Below are 18,492 nucleotides of genomic sequence, written 5' to 3'. Positions count from 1 at the left end.
CGAAGGTTGTAGCCTCCCTCCCCCCCCCCCCACCCCCCGGGTCACCCAATCAAAATTCAAACCCTTGGCAACTGACTCATATTTACGACGGTCGCAGTGTCCCGGCGGGGGAAGGCGGTCACGTGATCCATTTTTTTCAAGCTTCTGACCAGTCAAGTCAAAGAGGGGGGGGGGACGGGAAGTCCGATTTACTTAACAACTGTATTGCTCACTGAACGAACCTGCAGGGATTCGGTGGCCGCTGTAAAATGGGGCAAGGCTCACTTAACAACTTAGCAGAGACGGCCTAAATCGGCGGTCACCAGCTGGTGGTCCGTGGACCGCTGGTGGTCCGCGAGAAAATTTGGGTGGTCCGGAAAGAGGGCCATAATTGGGGAGTAAATTACGTACGGTCAGAGCCGGCTTCACTTGGGAACCTGCCGACACGAAGCTCCTAATAAATACCTGGATTTTTTTTTTGAAGTTTGGCTCGAGGCTCACGATTTAATGACAGCGTACCTGTGCATTTTGCTTTTCTGGCCTTAATTTTTTCCCCCCAACTGAATTTCATTTTGTTAGATAGTGCCTAGTGTTCAAGTCTGTCCAGAGCCTTCTGTATCTTAAGCATCTATCTACCGGAGCAGTTATTAATGCTCGTCACGTGATCTTGATTCTATCCCTCCGTTTACGAGTCCCCACAGGTGAGTTGCCGGTTATCCTCTCACCTGCAAATCATCCATGTGATGCAAACAGTTTTCACCTTCGGCGCTATCCCGGAAGGAAAGGAGTTCCGCTTTGGATACCTCCCTGTCGGCCATCATCACCACGTTCATCTGTTCCCGCGGATGTAACCGTTGGGCTCCGGGTTCTTTCCCCAACGACGCCAGCCCTTTAGGGCTACCGGTCACCTGCACGGCTGATACGCCCAGGTAGGTCTCCTTCGGCCTCCATTTGGAGCTGCGGTAGCCAGCTAGATCGGGGACCAGATCCCGGGTGTAATCTGTGCCTCCGTGCCTGGGGTTGATTGTCCCGAGAAGAGAGGGCTTGGTGCCGGAGATCGGCTTCCGGCTGCTGGGTTGCTCCAAGCTCAAGGCAGTGGACAGGAGCTTCTCCTGCCTCGTGGAGAAATACTCAGGGTTCAGTTTGTGTTTTTTGGGCGCCGGGTAATCCTTCTGGCTCTCGCTGCTGTAGTAACTGGAGGGTTCGGACCGAGGCCGCCGCAATTCTGCAAGCAAAGAGAGGACAAGTCAGGTAAACAAACAGGTTTGGGGGGGGGGGATCGCACGCTGCCGTCTCTCTGCGGGGCGAGCCAAGGACGGTGGTCATTATGTATGGACGGGTCAGGGGGTTTCTTCGCTTGGGCTCCTTCGATGGGGAACTGACAGTTACTACTGTTGAGTTGCCATAGGCCAGGAGGGATGGGAAACCGGCAAAATGGCACAGCAGCCAAAGATCTGATGCACATTCCATGCTTATCTCTCTCAAGGCTGTATCCCAGGGTTACCTACAGCAGCCGGAGGGGAGTGACCACTACAACCCGCGAAATTGCTCCGCTGGTGGCTTTGTTTGAGAGTTGGCAACCCAAAGCTGCCACTCGCAAAGTCCATGAAGTCGCCAGGAAACGAACAAACGCACAAAAAAAGACGCTGAGACTCTTAGAAAGAGGGCAGAGAAGAACGACAAAGAGGATTAGGGGACTGGAGGCTAAAACATACGAAGAACGGTTGCAGGATCTGGGCCTGGCTAGACTAACAGAGAAGGACTAGGGTAAGGGAGGCATGATAGCAGTCCTCCAATATTTGAGGGGCTGCCCCAAAGAAAAGGGGGTCCACCTCTTCTCCAAAGCACCCGAAAGCAGAACAAGAAACAAGGGATGGAAACTCATCAAGGAGAGAAGCAACCTGGAACTAAGGAGAAATTTCCTGATAGTGAGGACAATTAATCAGTGGAACAACTTGCCACCAGAAGTTGTGGGTGTTCCATCACTGGAGGTTTTTAAGAAGAGATTGGACAACCATTTGTCTGAAATGCTCTAGGGTCTCCTGGCTAAACAGGGGATTGGACTAGATCGGGGTCTCCAACCTTGGCAACTTTAAGACTTGTGGACTTCAACTCCCAGAGTTCGCTGGCTGAGGAACTCTGGGAGTTGAAGTCCACAAGTCTTAAAGTTGCCAAGGTTGGAGACCCCTGGACTAGATGACCTAGTTGTTCTTAGTACTCTCTGATCTTGGTAGGTTTTTCTCTTTTTTTTTGGTAGACATCACATTACCAAACTAGGCAACATCATCAATGCTAGGGTGGATGTTTGAGAAGGCAGACAGAAGAAGGCCTCTGCCAACCTACCTGTGTTCACATTGGAAATCCCTGTGATTTCCTTTTGCTGGTCCTGAGAGGCGATGAGTTTGCCAGGCCACTGGGACGTCCAGTTGTCGCCGCTGGGCTCTTCCTGCGAAGGGCAGGGGACGCGGGGGGACGGCCGGAGCTGCGCCTGCTCTTCCCGCTGCAGCTGCTCAAGGCACTCGGCCAGCTTCACGTGGCCGCGGGAGCGGGCGATGGTCAGCGGTAGCCTGCCGAGCGAGTCGGGGATAGAGATGGCCCGCCGGTCCCACTTGTAAAGGACCACGGCGGCGTCCGTGTGGCCCAGAGCGCAGGCCCACATCTGGAAGAGAAAAGATTTCAGGGTCATTGGGGAAGACAGAGGAGATTTCCTGCCGCAGTAGCCTATGTCGTGTCAACGGAAGTTCAGCGATCCGGCCCGTACAATTCCTCCTTTGAACCCTGGGTGGACAACTGGATCGCTAAAGGGATCTACTTGGGTTTTTCGCCTGCTTCGCACAGGTGGAGCCACAAACGGCCATATGACGGTGACATAAAATGCACACTGCCGTTCCAAGGGGGATTTTGTTACCACAACACTGAGGTAGTTTTGTTCAAACTCATGTCCTCTTCAAAGTTATGATGGACACCCCACCCAAAAAAAATAGATATTTATGATCCAGATTTAAAATTCGGACAGATACCTCAAATTACAGGCCTGTAATTTAAAAGACCGCGCCAAACCACATAGGTTCCACAACTTACGACGGTCATTAGTTATGACAGAAATTCCGGGTTCCGTCACGATTGTAAGTTGAGAACGACCGATATAGGGGTAATCCTCACCTTACGACCAGAATAGAGGTCAGTTGCCAAACCTCTGAATTTTGATCACGTGACCCTGGGAATCCTGCAACTGTTTTAAGCGTGAAAAACGGTCCTAAGTCATTTTTTTTTCCAGTGAATGGTCATTAAGAATGGTCACTAAGCGAATGACTGTAAGTCAAGGACCGCCTGTGGCCCCCCACCCCCCCCATCCTAGCAAGCAATCCCCCCTCCCCGTTTCCCAACCTCAAGCATCTCCCGGCCCACGCAAGGCCATCGGTCCGTACCAGTGGCGTGCAGGAGAAGTGGTCAACATTCAGCGGGTCGACTTCCAGCTCCAGATCGATGCTGTCGGCATGTTTGGTGCTGAGGAACCAAGGAGAAGACAGAGGGTGACGAGATCCTTGAAAAAACTCCAGGGAAAAAGGTGATCTGGTTTCTTTTGGCGCCTGGAGGCTGTGGTGCTGTCTTTCTCCCCCTCTCTCTCTTTCTCCCTCTCTCTTCTTTCTCTCCAGTTCTCTTTCCTTTCTCCATCCCCATCTCCCTACTCTTCCTCTCTCTTTTTCCCCCTCTATTCTCTCTCTCCCTCTTTCTCTCCCTCTCTCCCCTTCTTCCTTTCCCTCTCTTCTCCCTCCCTTTCTCCGTCCATCTCTCTTCCTCTCTCACCTCTCTTTCTCTCTCTTTCTTGCCTTCTCTCTCCCTTTCTCCCTCTTTCTCTCCCCCCTCTCCCTTTCTTCCTCTCCCTTTCCCTCTCTTCTCGCTCCCTTTCTCCGTCCGTCTCTTCCTCTCTCTCCCTCTCTCTTTCTCTCTCTTTCTTGCCTTCTCTCCCTTTCTCCCTTTCTTCCTCTCCCTTTCCCTCTCTTCAATCTCCCTTTCTCCCTCTCCTGCCCCTTCGTCTCTCCCTCTCCTCCTCCCTTTCTCCCTCTTTCTCCTCTCTCCCTTCTTCCTTTCCTCTCTTCTCTCTCCCTTTCTCCGTCCCCGTCTCTCTTCCTCTCTCTCACCTCTCTCTTTCTCTCTCTTTCTTGCCTTCTCTCTCCCTTTCTCCCTCCCTCTCCCTCCCTTTCTTCCTCTCCCTTTCCCTCTCTTCTCTCTCCCTTTCTCCGTCCCCCTCTCTCTTCCTCTCTCTCGCCTCTCTCTTTTCTCTCACTTTCTCCCTCTTTCTCTCCCTCTCTCTCCCTTTCTTCCTCTCCCTTTCCCTCTCTTCTCTCTCCCTTTCTCCGTCCCCCTCTCTCTTCCTCTCTCTCGCCTCTCTCTTTTCTCTCCCTTTCTCCCTCTTTCTTTCCCTCTCTCCTTGTCTCTCTCCCCCACCCACACAAGTCCTAACGGGAAAGCAGGACAATGCTCACAAGAAAGCAGGCATTGCTCTGAAATCAGGAGGGGCATTGGTGAAGGAAAGATCCAAAGACCCCCTCCCCTAGAAACAGTCTGTGTGGGGAATTATTATTTGCTGACAGTTTCCAATAAACTGCACGCCCGCAGAGCCACTTTTCTGGGACAACACTAGTTTGTCCAAGGGCAGAGACCAAACTGCAAAAACACTGTCAACTTGCAAGGCATCCCGGGCCTGCTCTGCGTTGCCATAGGCCAGGGGGATGGGAAACCGGCAAAATGGCACAGCAGCCAAAGACAGCTGCACATTCCATGCTTATCTCTCTCAAGGCTGTATCCCAGGGTTACCTACAGCAGCCAAGGGGAGTGACCTCTACAACCTGCGAAATTGTGTGAATGTGATTGATGAGAAACCCTGGGGTGAGGGGGGAGGGGGAAACAGAGTCATAATTGGAGCATAAATTATGTAGGGTCACAGCTGGCTTCACTTGGGAATGTGTGGACATGAAGATCCTAATAAATAACTGGGTTATTTTTGAAGCTTGTCTAGAAGACTCATGATTTAATTCGGGCATCCGTCAGAAGCCCGACAGTCACACCTGGTTGGGATGACAACACGGGAAAGGGAGGATGCCCAGAGACGCAACACAATTCCTCTCCTTGGTGTGAGCAGACTGAAAAGCCACTTCTCCACCTCCCCAAACTCTTACCGCCATTTGAGCAGCGTCTGGATGAGCGTAGCGTAGCCCTGAGCGGCCGCGAGGTGCAAAAGGGTCATTCCCCGGAACGTCTTGCAGTGGATCAGGTGTTTGGATTTGGCCCAGCAAGCTCGGCTCATCATCTTCTCGCACACCACCACAACACGGCTCTCGAAGCAGGTTCCCAAGGTGGCGGCCTCCGAGATGCACTGCGAGGGAGATACTGAGGTTAAGAAGACAAGCCGGAGGGGGCACGCGCATGTGAAAAGTGTGAGTGAGTGAGGAAGGGTCTAGGAAGAAGGATAAGTGTGTTATGGTAATGGTGGTGGCGTCTGGAGGAGATACCCCCCACCCCGTTGAGTGTGGACTTTCTGCTGCCGTTTTTTCCTGTTAGAAATTCTGTTTATATCTAGCACCACAGAGCAAACAAAGAGTACAATCACCATGTGCTTTACTGCTTAACTGTAATATGAAACAGGGAACTAAAAGAAAACACATAGATCCAAATTTGTAAACATTGCCATCTACCGGCTGAATACTACTGTAGTTGTTACATAAAAATATATTCCAACAATGAATTCCAACACTTCCCTCTCTTGGTCTTCTTCCAAAGTGGGAAGATTTTAAAACATGACAAAAAATGGGTGTGTTGTTCTTTTGTCTTGCTTTATTATTTGTTAAATTTGTTTGCCGCTGCAAGGTGACACGGGGCGGCTTACAACATCAAAATGAAGCCGTAAATACTGTATATATGGTATACAAATGTATAAAAATGTTTACGCCGTAATCTGCTCAGGTTACATCTTTGTAACAAGATGAATGGTGAATAAATTTAATAAATAAAATGAAATAAAAGCATAAGGAGAATACAAATTCTCCTCCTTCTTCCCCTCTTCCTCCTTCTGTGGATTTATATGACTCCAAGGAATATACAGTAAATGTTTCCATCCTTCAGTCAGAACTGAAGAAGCTTCCGGGATGAGAAGTGAAACGTCTTCAAGCCATAACATGCCCCCAGCCTCAAAAATGTGCCTAAATAGGACGGGTACCAGTTCATCTGAACTGGTTTGAACTGGCTGAATACCACCTGTGGTGTTTTTCTTTCCCCGTTGCTTCTGTGTTTCAAATTAAAAAAAATAAATTCTACTTAATCAGGATGGGGAGAATTTTATCTTTTGCCGACCGTTTCGTTCGGTGGCAGCGGGTGCTCGTGACGCGCTAACAGTCCGTTCACACAACCACGCTAAGCTCGTTAACTTTTTTTTTTTTAATAATCCTGGTTTGTTTCGGGTATCCAACTTTTGCACTTCTTAAACACAGCAGCAAGAGATTAAAAAAAAATCGGTGCTTCCGTTTAGGTTATTAAGGCCATCTTTAAATTTTAATTGAATTTGATGGGTTTTTAAAGTTTTGCAATTTTATGGGGGAGTGTGGTATTTTAACATTTGGGCAAATTTAAATTAGTTTTTTAAGAGATGTTTTTAACTATTGTGTGTATTTGTATTTTATCTGCCTGTTCACCGCCCTGAGTCCTTCGGGAGAAGGGCGGTATACAAATTAAAATATTCATTCATTCATTTAATCGTCATTTTTTTCCCCCAAGCTGTCAGGAAATTCCATTTTTTTTTCCAGCTGTCGCTTAATTCCAATCCCTGCTAGGATAAAGCTGGAGATAAAACCGTTCCTGGCACAGAGTCCGGTTATTGGGAGGGCTGCCCGTTTGCCCAGTTACTTCTGCCCATCGGATAAAATCTGGCAATGTGGACACAGTCTGTAGCCCATCGCCATCTCTTGGGGCCCAGGAGATACGCCTCCTCTGATGCTGGGTCTGCCCTACTGGGAAGAATGGCCAAGACCAGTTCCATCAACACTGACAGGGCAAGTCACTAGTATAGAAAAGGAGAAAACTCTTCTAGCATTGATGATGTTACCTAGCTGGGTTGTGAAACATCTGCAGGAAAACAACCAAGCCCAGAGAGAACCAAGGACCCCACAGTCGTTCTCCTCCTCCTCCTTCCCCTCCTCCTCCTCCTCTTCCTCCTCCTCCTCCCTCCTGCAAACCCAACTCCTTTCCAGCACTGATAATATAACCTAGTTAGGTAATGAAACCTCTGCAAAAACAACAACCAAGCTCAGAGACTACGAAGGACTCCACAATCCTTCTTCTCTTTCCTTCTTCTTCCTCCCTTCATTCCATCTTCCTTTACCCTCCTCCTCCTCCTCTACTCCTCAAACCCCTCTCCTTTCTCGCACTGATGATGTTACCTAGTTGAGTCATGAAACATCTGCAAAAAACCAAACCAAACCCAGACGTGCTCAGAGAACATGAAGGACCACACAATTATAGGGGCCTCTGGTGGCTCCGCAGACTAAGTCTGTCTGTTATGAACACAGCTGCTTGCAATTACTGCAGGTTCAAGTCCCACCAGGCCCAAGGTTGACTCAGCCTTCCATCTTTTATAAGGTAGGTAAAATGAGGACCCAGATTGTTGGGGGCAATTAAGTTGACTTTGTATATAATATACAAATGGATGAAGACTATTGCTTGACACAGTGTAAGCCGCCCTGAGTCTGCGGAGAAGGGTGGGATATAAATTCAAACAACAACAACAACAACAACAATTCTCTTCCCCCGTTCTCCTCTTTTTCCTCCTCCTCCTCCTTCCTTCCTTCTCCTTCTTCCTCTTTCCCTTCTCCTCCTCCTCCTCCTCCCCTTCGCAAAACCCACTCCCTTCTCACACTGACGTTGTTACCTAGTTAAGAAACATCTACCAACAAGCAACCCAGCTGGGATAGGACGCCATAGGACCCGCACAGCTGCCATCCTCCTCCTCCTCCTCCCACCCCCACTTCTAGCACTGATGATGTAACCTAGTCATCTGCAAGAAAACAACCAAACTCAGAGATTCTCAAGGACCCCACAATCCTCCTCTCCTTCTCCTTCACTCCTCAAACCCTACTTCCTTCTAGCACTGATGATGTAACGTAGGTGGGTCATAAAACGCCTGCAAGAAAATAGCCCAGCTCAGAGAGCATCAAGGACCGCACAGCTCAACCCTGCTCTACAAATAGTCTCTACTATTGCTGCTAGCGCGGTCCCTCTCTTGAAGTTAATAATCAGAAAGGGATGCCTGAAGAAATAGAAGACAGAGCACCCCAATAGAAGGAGAATCTTTGTAGCTCGGGGGTTGAAATGAGGGGTCCTTGGTGCTCTCTGAGCTGGGTTGTTTTCTTGCAGACGTTTCACGACCCAGCTAGGGAACATCATCAGTTCTAGAAGGGAGTGAGGTTAGGTGAGAGGAGGAGGAGGAGGAGGAGGAGAAGGAGAAGAAGGAAGAGAGGGAGGAGGAAGAGGAGGAGGAGGAGGAGGAAGAGAACGACTGTGGGGTCCTTGGCGCTCTCTGAGCTTGCTTGTTTTCTCACAGACGTTTCACGACCCAGCTAGGTAACATCATCAGTGCTAGAAGCACCCCTTCAGTGCTGGAAAAAAGAGAGAAAGAGAGAGAAACAGCACCCAGAAGAGCCCCCCCCCACCCCCGATAGCTCTTCCTTCACCCGCTGGGCCGAAACATTGGCCCTTACCTGTGCTTGGCTACCTCCGTTGGTGCTGCTGTTGCCCCCGCTCGGCTTGTGCTGCTGCATGGTAGTTATCTCCGCCATCCTTCTCTCCATCTGTTCCAGTCGTTCGAGAATCGACATCCTGAACTGGTTATCTGCGGGGCCCCCCCCCGGACGGGAAAGAGATGGTCAGGGAAGAGAGGCATTGTGGGGAGGGGGGCAACCCCACACCTCGGGACGCCTTGCTTAGGAAAAGATGGTCGGGGTCCTATGTCACCCATTGCCGAAGCGAACAAGCGGTCCTCGACGTACGGCCACATTAGTATAGATCCGTGATAGAGATCCTACGGCATGCAGAGCCATCTCTCCGGGCACGCGGGCCGTCGTCCGTTGCTCTTCTGAGGTCCGGTGCGCACATGGGCACCGGCTAGCTGGTTTTCGCGTGCAGGGGAGTGCTGGAAACCGGGAGAGCAGCTCCCTGTTGCATGCTTGCACGCCGCGAAGCTAAGCTGGTTTCTGGGGTGCGCATGCGCACGACTGACCGGAAGACCAGATGACTGATGCACATGCAGATGCCAGAAACCGGAAGCTCGGCTTCCCGGCGCGTGCATGCACTCTGGGGAACTGCTCTATCCGGTTTCCAGCTCTCCTGCGCATGAAAGCGTCTGAAAAACCTGGTTTTTCCCACCGTCACGTGATCAAAATTCTGCCGCTCGGCAACTGACTCGTATGTATGACGGTCGCAGCGTCCCAGGAGGTCCCGCGATCTTCTTTTGCGACCTTCCGACAAGCCAACGGGGAAGCCGGATGAACCTAACAGCCGCATATTCACTTTAACGAGAGCAGCGCTTGGCTTCACGACTGCGGCAAAAAGGCCGTACAATGGGGACAAAACTCAGTCAACAACCGCCTCGCTATGCAACGGAAATTCCGCGCTCCATTGTGGCCGTAAGTTGAGGACCATCTGTACTGATAATCAACTGGTACTTTGCATCTCCTTTTCACTTCCCAGTCTTAATGTCCCCTTTACAGACGCTAAATGTATATAATTTATTTGTTCATTTATCTCTTTGTTTGTTTATTAAATTTGTATGTCCCCCCGGCCCCCCCAGCTCCCTCTACTCTGGGCAGCTACAAACTATACATTTTGTAAATCTGATGGTCCCAAACAGTTTTGAAAACTCCAAGTCAGGTTACAAACGTTCTTTTTAAGGCCTGGGGGTTTTAACGTGTGTGTTTGTGTGTGTGTGTTTGAGTGAGTGAGAAAGACCCTCCCCTAAAATAACATCTACCAGGAGGAGGGGGAAGCTCTGATTTTTTAAACATTTCCCTCCCCTTTTTGGAAAGCGTCCAGCACAACTCTACTTGTGCTCCCCTAAAATAATATCTACGGGACAGGGGGAGGGTCGTGCGCCTAGCAGCCCACCCACCCACCCCAAGTGCAGCGGAAGAGGGGGGGGGAGAGGGCTGTTGGAAGAGCTCCCACCCTCCCCGCTTGCTCTCTTTTGCAGGCGTTTGGGATATTCCCACGGTCGGGAGGTCCGAGGGACACCCCAGAACTCCGCCTAAAGGGAGGGGGGGGGAATCCCTCGCCCTCAAGATACGGGGGTGCGGGTGAGAAAGGAGCAATAGGGACGGTTCCCCACCCCCCACCCAGAAACTTCTCTGCTGGACCCCATCCCTCTCTGTCGCCCAAGCCCAGCAGGAGAGGGAGGGTCCCCAAATCCGCCAACAGCAGAGGGAGGCTCCACAAATCCGGACCGCGGACTGGCCGAGAGGGGCCACGCACGACCCCACAGCCCACTCCCACGGCTCAGGAACCCCCCCGCATGTGTGTGTGTGTGTGTGTGAACCCCCACCCTGCCTTCCCCCTTCCCCAGGAGCGCGGGGAGCTTACCGTGGGGCCGGGCTCAGCAGAGGCGAGGTGGCCATGCCCTTCTCTTCGCCCCACGGAGGGGTTTCTCTCCCACCCCACGGGCGCCCCCCTCCCACCCGCTTCCCCCGCAGGACAAGCCGAGCGAGCGGGCGGGCGAGCCAAACAGCGCAGCTCTCCGCGATGGGCAGCGCCGAGCCGGCAGCCGCAGCCGCAGCCCGAGCCCGCAGCCCGAGCCGAGCCGGCAGCCCCGCCTGGGCGCGGAGCGGCCAATCCGCGGCGTGGAAAGTGACATCAGCCCGCTCCGGAGTAGGGGGAGCGGCCGGCCAGGACCCAGCCATCGCGCAGCTCCGAAGGGGATGCCGAGGAAGGAGCCCCGCCGCCACGGCCCAGGGTCCGCAGCCCGCCTGCCCGCCCCGGCCGCAATGCAGCCCGCGGGGCTTCCTCCGCAGGACGGCGGGCGCCGCGTTGGGGATGGAGCCCGAAGGCGGGTGGAGGAGGAGGAGGAGGAGGAGGAGGAGGCCGGGCAGCCGCTAAGCCGCCGAGCCGGGAGAGGATCGCGCAGGAGCCGCGGGGCGGGACCCGAGCGGCGCTTCTCCGCCTCGCCCGAGCGGTTTCGGGGGCTGCTGCGCTGCGATCTCCCTCCTCCTCCTCCTCTTTTTCCTCTTCCTCCCTTTTCTTTGTTTTTCTCTTCTTCTGCCTCTCCTCTTTTTTCTCCTTCCTCCTCTCTCTCTCCTTCTTTTTCTCCTTCTCCTTTCCTCTTCCTATCCCTCTTCCTCTTTTTCTCCTTCTTCTCTGCCTCCTCTTCCTCTCCTCCTCTTCCTCCTCTCCCTCCTTTTTCTCCTTCTTCTCTGCCTCCTCTTCCTCTCCTTTTTCTCCTTCTCCTCTTCCTCCTCTCCCTCCTCTTTTTCTCCTTCTCTCCTCTTCCTCCTCTCCTCCTCTTTTCTCCTTCTTCCTCTTCCTCTTCTCCTTCTTCCTTCTCCTTCCTCCTCTCTCCTCTTTCTCCTTCTTCTCTGCCTCCTCTTCCTCCTCCTTTCTCCTTCCTCCCCCTCCTCCTCTTTTTCCTCTTCCTCCCTTTTCTTTGTTCTCTTCTTCTCTTCTTCTGCCTCTCCTCTTTTTTCTCCTTCCTCCTCTCCCTCTCCTTCTTTTTCTCCTCCTCTTCTCCTCTTCCTATCCCTCTCCTCCTTTTTCTCCTTCTTCTCTGCCTCCTCTTCCTCTCCTTTTTCTCCTCCTCCTCCTCCTCCTCTCCCTCTCCTCCTTTTTCTCCTTCTCTGCCTCTTCTCCCACCCTCCTCTTTTTTATTTCCTCCTCTTCCCCTTTCCTCCTTTTCCTCCTTCTCCTCTCCCTCTCTTTTTCACCTAATCTTTCCTCTTCCTCTTCTTCCTCTCTTTTTCTCCTTCTCTTCTTTTTTTCTCCTCCTCTTCTCTTCCTCCCCTGCCTCCCCTTTTCCCTTTCCTCTTCCTCCTCCTCTTCTTCCTCTTCTCCTTCTTCCTGTTCTCTTTTTCTTCTTCCTTCTCCTTCTCCCCCCACGGGCTGAGGATGCTGCCCTCCCTCCTGCCCCATCCGGAGGGAGCCTAGCTGCCCCATCTTCTCCCTCCGACCCCTGTGTAACCCTAAGTGGGCAAACCCAGGCCCCTGCCAATTTCTGCCTGGCCTACCTGGCAGGGCTGCTGTGAGAATGCAAAGGGAAGAGAAGTCGTAACTACCGCTAATCTTCGACTTTTGACCACAACCGAGCCCAACGCTTCCGCTGCTAAACAAGGCAGCCGTTAAGTGAGTTTTTGCCCCTTTTTGGCCAAAGTTGTTAAGTGAATCACTACAGCCGTTAAGCAAATCTGGCTTTGCTTGCTTGGAAGCTGGCTGGGAAAAGTCACCAATGGTGATCACAGGAAGGACCCAAGAGAAATTTGTAGAAAAAAAATGCTTTTAAAGGGTTCTGACGATCCCAGCTGAGCCGCGCGATCATCAGAAGCTTTTTTTTTTACTTTTAAAAAAATGCTTTTAAAAGTAAAAAAAAAACAACCTCTGATGATTGCACGGCTCGGTGGGGGGGGGGCTGGGGGAGAGGGATTTTTGCTACCGGTTCTCCGAACCACCTGCCACCATTGCTACCGGATCGGATGATCCGGTCCGAACCGGGAGCATTTCACCCCTGATACGACTGTGGGAAACAGTTACGTCACTTTTTCCCAGTAACTTCAAACTGGTCACTAAACGAATGGTTGCAAGTCAAGGAATTGCCTGTACAACAATTCTTCCATCACACACTTTCAGTTGAGCGGCAGATTGTCTAGTGTAGAATCAAATCATTCTCTTAAAAGTTGACCATCTTAAAGTTGTCCACCCACTTTAAAGCTCTCCACCCATCTTAAAGTTGAGAAAAATTCGGGCAGGTCTGGATGCAGAATGCCAGCGCGGTACCCGCTTCCTAAGCTCCTCCCCCATTCCTTAGGCCCTGCCCCCTCTCCCCACCCCAAATCCTTTCTGTGTCTTGCGTTCCTCACCATCCAGCGACAGCCAGTCGTGTTGAGAAGAAGGAAGGGTTGGTAACGCCCGGGCCTTATATTCGAAAACCACCGAATTGGAAATAATCTGGTTGTTGAAAGCTACTTGGAGCGTGACGAGGCCGGTGTCGTGAGCTGAAACGACAAAAGGGATGCGAGTTTCACCCACAACTTCCAGAAGGAAGTTGTGATGAGTTGTCCTCACGGTCCAGGAAGTTTCTCCAGGTTGCTTCTCTCCTGGATGAATCTCCATCCGCTGCTTCTTGTCCTGCCCTCAGGTGCTTTGGAGAATAGCTTGACTCCCTCTTCTTTGGGGTAGCCCCCCTAGTACTGAAACACTGCTATCATGTCACCCCTAGTCCTTCTTTCTAATAAACTAAGGTAAAAGGTAAAGGTTCCCCTCGCACATATGTGCTAGTTGTTGCCGACTCTAGGGCAACATCTCCGTTTCAAAGCCGAAGAGCCAGCGCTGTCCGAAGACGTCTCCGTGGTCATGTGGCCGGCGTGACTCAACGCCAAAGGCGCACGGAATGCTCTTCCCTTCCCACCAAAGGTGGTCCCTATTTTTTCTACTTGCATTTTTTAACGTGCTTTCGAAACTGCTAGGTTGGCAGAAGCTGGGACAAGTCACAGGAGCTCACCCCATTACGCGGCAGCACTAGGGATTCGAACCGCTGAGCTGCCGACCTTTCGATCGACAAGCTCAACGTCCTAGCCCCTGAGCCACCGCGTCCCCTTCTAATAAACTAGACGCCCCCAATTACTGCAACCGTTCTTCATATGTTTTATAATCCTCCGGTCCCCTAATCCTCTTAGTTGCTATTCTCTGTACTCTTCCCAAAGTCTCAACATCTTTTTTTTATAATAGATTAGATTAACAGAGCCGGAAGGGACCTTGTAGGTCATCTAGTCCAACCCCTCTCCTCCCAGCAGGAGACCCTATATACCATTTCTGACAGATGGCAGTCCAGTCTCTTCTTGAAAGCCTCCAGGGATGAAGCTCCCACAACTTCCGAAGGCAACTTCTGTTCCATGGACTATAGAATACCAGAGCTGGAAGGGACCTTGTAGGTCATCTAGTCCAACCCCCATCCCAAGCAGGAGACCTGCTTACACCATTTCTGACAAATGGCAGTCTTCTTGAAAGCTTTCAGTGATGAAGCTCCCACAACTTCCGAAGGCAACTTCTGTTCCATCGGTTGACGGTTCTCACTGTCAGAAAATTCCTCCTTGTTTCCAGGTTGAATCTGTCCTTGATCAGTTTCCATCCATTATTCCTTGTCTGGCCTTCAAAGGTGCTTTGGAAAATAGCTTGACTCCTTCCCTCTCCCCCCTTTTTTTTTGGCAGCCCCTCAAATATTGGAAGGCTGTGAATCCAGTGACCGGAACCGGATGTAAGGTCTAAAGCAGTGGTTCCCAACCAGTGTGCCGCGGCACTAAGGGGTGCCGTGAGATCTTTTGAGGGTGCCGGGAACTTTTGAGCTACGGAGATTTTAAATATCTATTTCCTTATAAGGGTGCCGGGAACTTTTGAAAGGCTTTCCAAGGGTGCCTCAAACAAGAAAAGGTTGTGCCTCAAACAAGAAAAGGTTGGGAACCACTGGTCTAAAGACATTTCAGCCACGGGTGACTCAAAACCCAAGGGACTTCCCTACGTCTTCGTGTCCCTTCCCACTTGACCCCAGAGCACCTGCCTCGTCGGGAGACCCTCACCTGGGCAGTAGCAGCGTAGCACCCCTGGCTGGATCAGCGAAGCCGGCACAGAGATTTGATCAAATAGGCAACTGTAGTTATTACTGGCTTCTTGCCAGGATCCGGTGATCAAGACTTTCACGCCGCCCTGCGGAGGGAGTAAAAGAGAGGGATCAGTGGCCGGCCGGACCCCCCCTCCACATCCAGCCCTGCAAAGGCCCCTGTAATGACCTGCCCAGAGGAATAATTTGGGGTGGGTGGGAAGGTTGTGCTTCCCTGGACTGAGGCCGCAGTTAGTAAGCCTCTGAGCTTTACAAGAGGGCAGGAGTTCGAGAAAGGAAGTTCTTTGTTATCCTAGATGAGTGTTTTTTTTTAACTTGGCAACTTTTTGAGGTGCAGACTACAGCTCCCAGAATTCTCCCTCCGGCATCTGCGAACTACAACTCCCCAAATTCTCAAATCGGGATAAGAAGATCACACCTCCCAGAAGTCCTCAGTTGAATAGTGAGGGACTTTGACTCCCAGAATTCCCCAGCTGGCATGCGTGGACTACAGCTCCCAGAATTCCCTACCCGGCATCTGTGGACTACAACTCCCAACATTCTCCAGTCAGGAGAAGTGGACTGCTTCTCCTGAAGTTCCTCCGATAGCATGTGTGGACTTCAACTCCCAGAATTCCACAGCCAGCACGTGAGGACTACAACTCCCAACATTCTTTAGTCTTCATCTCCCAGATTTCCTCAGCCCAACTGTGAGGACTGCGACTCCCAGAATTCCTCAGGCGGATTGTGCGGACTACAACTCCCAGAATTCCCCAGCCAGCACATGAGGACTTCAACCCCTAAATTCCCCATCCAGCCTATGTGGACTACAATTCCCGAAATTCTCTAGTCAGGACGCGTAGAATTCCTCTTCCGGAATTCCCCGGCCAGCCTGTGAGGACTTAACTCCCAGAATTCCTCGGCCAAATTGTGAGGACTACAACTCCCAAAATTCTCCAGTCAGGATGTGTAGATTAGATTTCCCAGAATTCCTCAGCCCAATTGTGAGGACTACAGCTCCCAAAATTCTCCAGTCAGGACATGAGGACTTCATTTCCCAGAATTCCTCACTCCGAATGTCATCTACACATCTTAAAGTTACCGATTAACTCGTCCCGTACAAAGGCAGGAATTTTATTGTACTGCATCCGCCAGCATCCTTCACCGTTAGCCTGTTAGCTGAGGCTGCTGGGAAATGCACCTCTTTTCCACTCCCCCCCGCACCCCCCCCATTAGCATGGCCATTTGGGGAATGGATTAAAGACTACGGTGGGTTTTAAAACAATCTGACCCTTTCCTGACCTCCCTTGCTGACTGGGTTTTGGGGCGCGTGCCGACAACCATTTCAAAAAGGACGACGGTGTGTGTTGAATCCAAACCCTGCCCTACCACTCTACCCATGAGCCCCGGTTGCGTGCAAAAGAGACCCTCGAGCTGACCTCAGGGTACGACCACTCGGGAGAGTAATCGGTCACCATGAAGAGCCGGCCACTCTGCTGGAGCAGGCCCAGGGTGCCTTGGGCCGCCACGGCCGCTGCCGATACCACCTCGGTGACGTGCATGTAGGTCATCGGGCTTGCCCCGTTCTCCGCGTTACTGAGGTTCAGGTTGCCTTGCTGCGGGCTGCAACAGGGAATACACATCTCGGCTTGGCTGTAGGCTGCCCGGGTGCTCTCCTCGGCCTGGGACAACCCGGCGTTCTCCCCAGAGACCAGCTGGTGCCCGTACAAGGCGTTGTTTCCCCCTTCCACCGAAATGAAATCGTTGATCAAATCCGAAAACTGGTTGCTGAAGGAGATATCAAAGTGATCCAAGCTGAGCTCCATGTTGGACGTGTTGTTCAAGCTTGGGTGGGCCACGGGGTAGAGACCCTGCACCATGTTCCCCTGGAGGATGGGGAGGTTTCCTCCGTTCCTCAAGCTGTTGTTGGCCTCGGGCTGCATGTAGTGTTCTGCCCCGCAGGATTGGAGCTCCCCTGATTTGAGCAGATTCTCGTTCCCTTCCACCTGCGGCGAGGTCTCCATCGGGACCTCCCCTTCGGTCGCGATGGATGGGAAGTTGGCCTGGAACTGCATGAGTTGCAGCGAAGAGGTGGCCTCGATCCGGGCCTCGACCGTGCCGTTGCAGTTGGAGGTGTTCTGGGAGGAGGCCTCCGTCTTGACGTTGGGGAGGGCCAGAGGGGTGACGAAAGAACTGCCCGTGTCGTTCAGGCTGCTGTGGGCGTTTTGCTCCAGGGGGATCGCTTTGCCGCTATCTTGCAGGAAGAAGCTAGGAGAAGGGGTTTGGTGGACGTGTGGACTCTGTACCGCTTGGTTAAACCCCGACGCGTAATCCTTGTTGGAGTCGATCGCGCTAAAATCCATTTGTTCCAGAGTGGTGCTAGGGCTGAGTCCTCCGCCCGAGGGGAGGAGACTGGACGCCGTGTTCAAGGTAAGCGAGTTGGACGAGGAAGAAGACGAGAAAGCTTCTTTGGACATCTGCTGCTCGAAGGACGTGTCTTCTATCTTGATCTCCTTGGTGAGGGCCGTGTTGAAATTGAACCCTCGGTCCGAGGTGGGCGATTGTCGGATGTTGGTGTTGAGACCTTCTGCTTTGGGTCCTCCTCCTCCGTACGTCTGTCCTTGCTTGGGGTTGTTGAGGAAGCAATCCGGGTCAAAATTCATGGTGGTTTCCGGAATCTTCCTGTTGGTGTCGAGAGTGGTGGACAGCACGAGTTCTTCGGAGACGCTGGCGGGCAACATGGAGAGGCCGTCGGAGCTAGTGGCGGTAGGGAAGGCGAACTTGTGGCCGTCGGAACTGACCGCCAGCACCAGCCCTTGGGTGTTCGCGTCGGAGGAGAGGAGGTGTTGGTTTGGGCCGGCGGTGGGGGACATCGTGTAGACGGCCTCGCTGCTGATATCCGACATGAAAACAGTGGCGTTTTGAGACAGGTTCCCCATCACTGACGCAACCGCCATGCTGGAGACGCCAGTGACCGCTGGACTGTCTGCTACATCCGGGTCGCTATTTAATCCACTGCTGATGGAGACGGGAGAATTTTGGGTCGTGTCCGGTACTTCCACTTGGTTCGTAGAGGAGACTTCGGTGCTGTTCTGATGCAGCAGGATGGGTTTGGCCACTTTGCCGTTCCTTTTCTCCCGGTTGCAGGATTTGCTGTGGCTGTGTTCGTTCTTGCCTTCCGAGACGTCATTGTTCTGCACCTCCGAGTGGGCGCTGTAGCCCCCCGACCGCGGCTCGACCTTGGGGGAGATGATGCGGTGTTTGGCGCTGTTGCACTTGTGGTGCACGCTGCTCCCGGCCCCTGCACCAAGAGGGAAAAGAAAGCGAGACGTGAACCAACGTAGCCCAGCGGGGTCCCTTAAGATCATCCTCGACTTACAGCCGTTAGTGACCGTTATAGCAGCACTGGAAAAAAGTGACCTGGAACCGCTTTTCACATTTACAACCATTGTGCAATCCGCAACTGGCTCATATTTATGACGGTCGCAGTGTCCCGGGGTCATATCCCGGGGGTCATGTCCTGGGGTCCCGGGGTCATGTCCCGGGGTCATGTCCCAGCGAAGTCAATGGGGAAAGACAGAATTGTATAACAACCGTGCGACTAACTTAATATCGGTCGTAGGTCATAAAACGGGGCAGAACTCACTTCCCAAATGTCTCACTTAGCAACAGAAATT

At 52.2% G+C, this 18,492-nt stretch overlaps 1 protein-coding gene across 1 annotated transcript in view; it reads right to left on the bottom strand.

The window, feature by feature from the left end:
• Window positions 1-14,162, bottom strand: part of CAMTA1 (calmodulin binding transcription activator 1) — a 32,609-nt gene extending 18,447 nt beyond the window's left edge. The window contains exons 1-7 of the mRNA XM_058161263.1: window positions 14,030-14,162; window positions 13,083-13,217; window positions 8,730-8,860; window positions 5,160-5,356; window positions 3,408-3,486; window positions 2,323-2,638; window positions 705-1,204 (exon numbers count right to left, since the gene is read on the bottom strand). Coding sequence (XP_058017246.1) covers window positions 705-1,204; window positions 2,323-2,638; window positions 3,408-3,486; window positions 5,160-5,356; window positions 8,730-8,846 — 1,209 coding nt within the window. The 5' untranslated portion in view covers window positions 8,847-8,860; window positions 13,083-13,217; window positions 14,030-14,162. The remainder of the gene's footprint in view (window positions 1-704; window positions 1,205-2,322; window positions 2,639-3,407; window positions 3,487-5,159; window positions 5,357-8,729; window positions 8,861-13,082; window positions 13,218-14,029) is intronic.
• Window positions 14,163-18,492: the final 4,330 nt, after the last annotated feature.

This window comes from Ahaetulla prasina, chromosome 18, assembly GCF_028640845.1.
Source record: "Ahaetulla prasina isolate Xishuangbanna chromosome 18, ASM2864084v1, whole genome shotgun sequence".
Lineage (NCBI taxonomy): Eukaryota > Metazoa > Chordata > Lepidosauria > Squamata > Colubridae > Ahaetulla > Ahaetulla prasina.
Note: the sequence above shows the minus strand (reverse complement) of the source record. Positions and strands in the feature narration are given on the sequence as shown.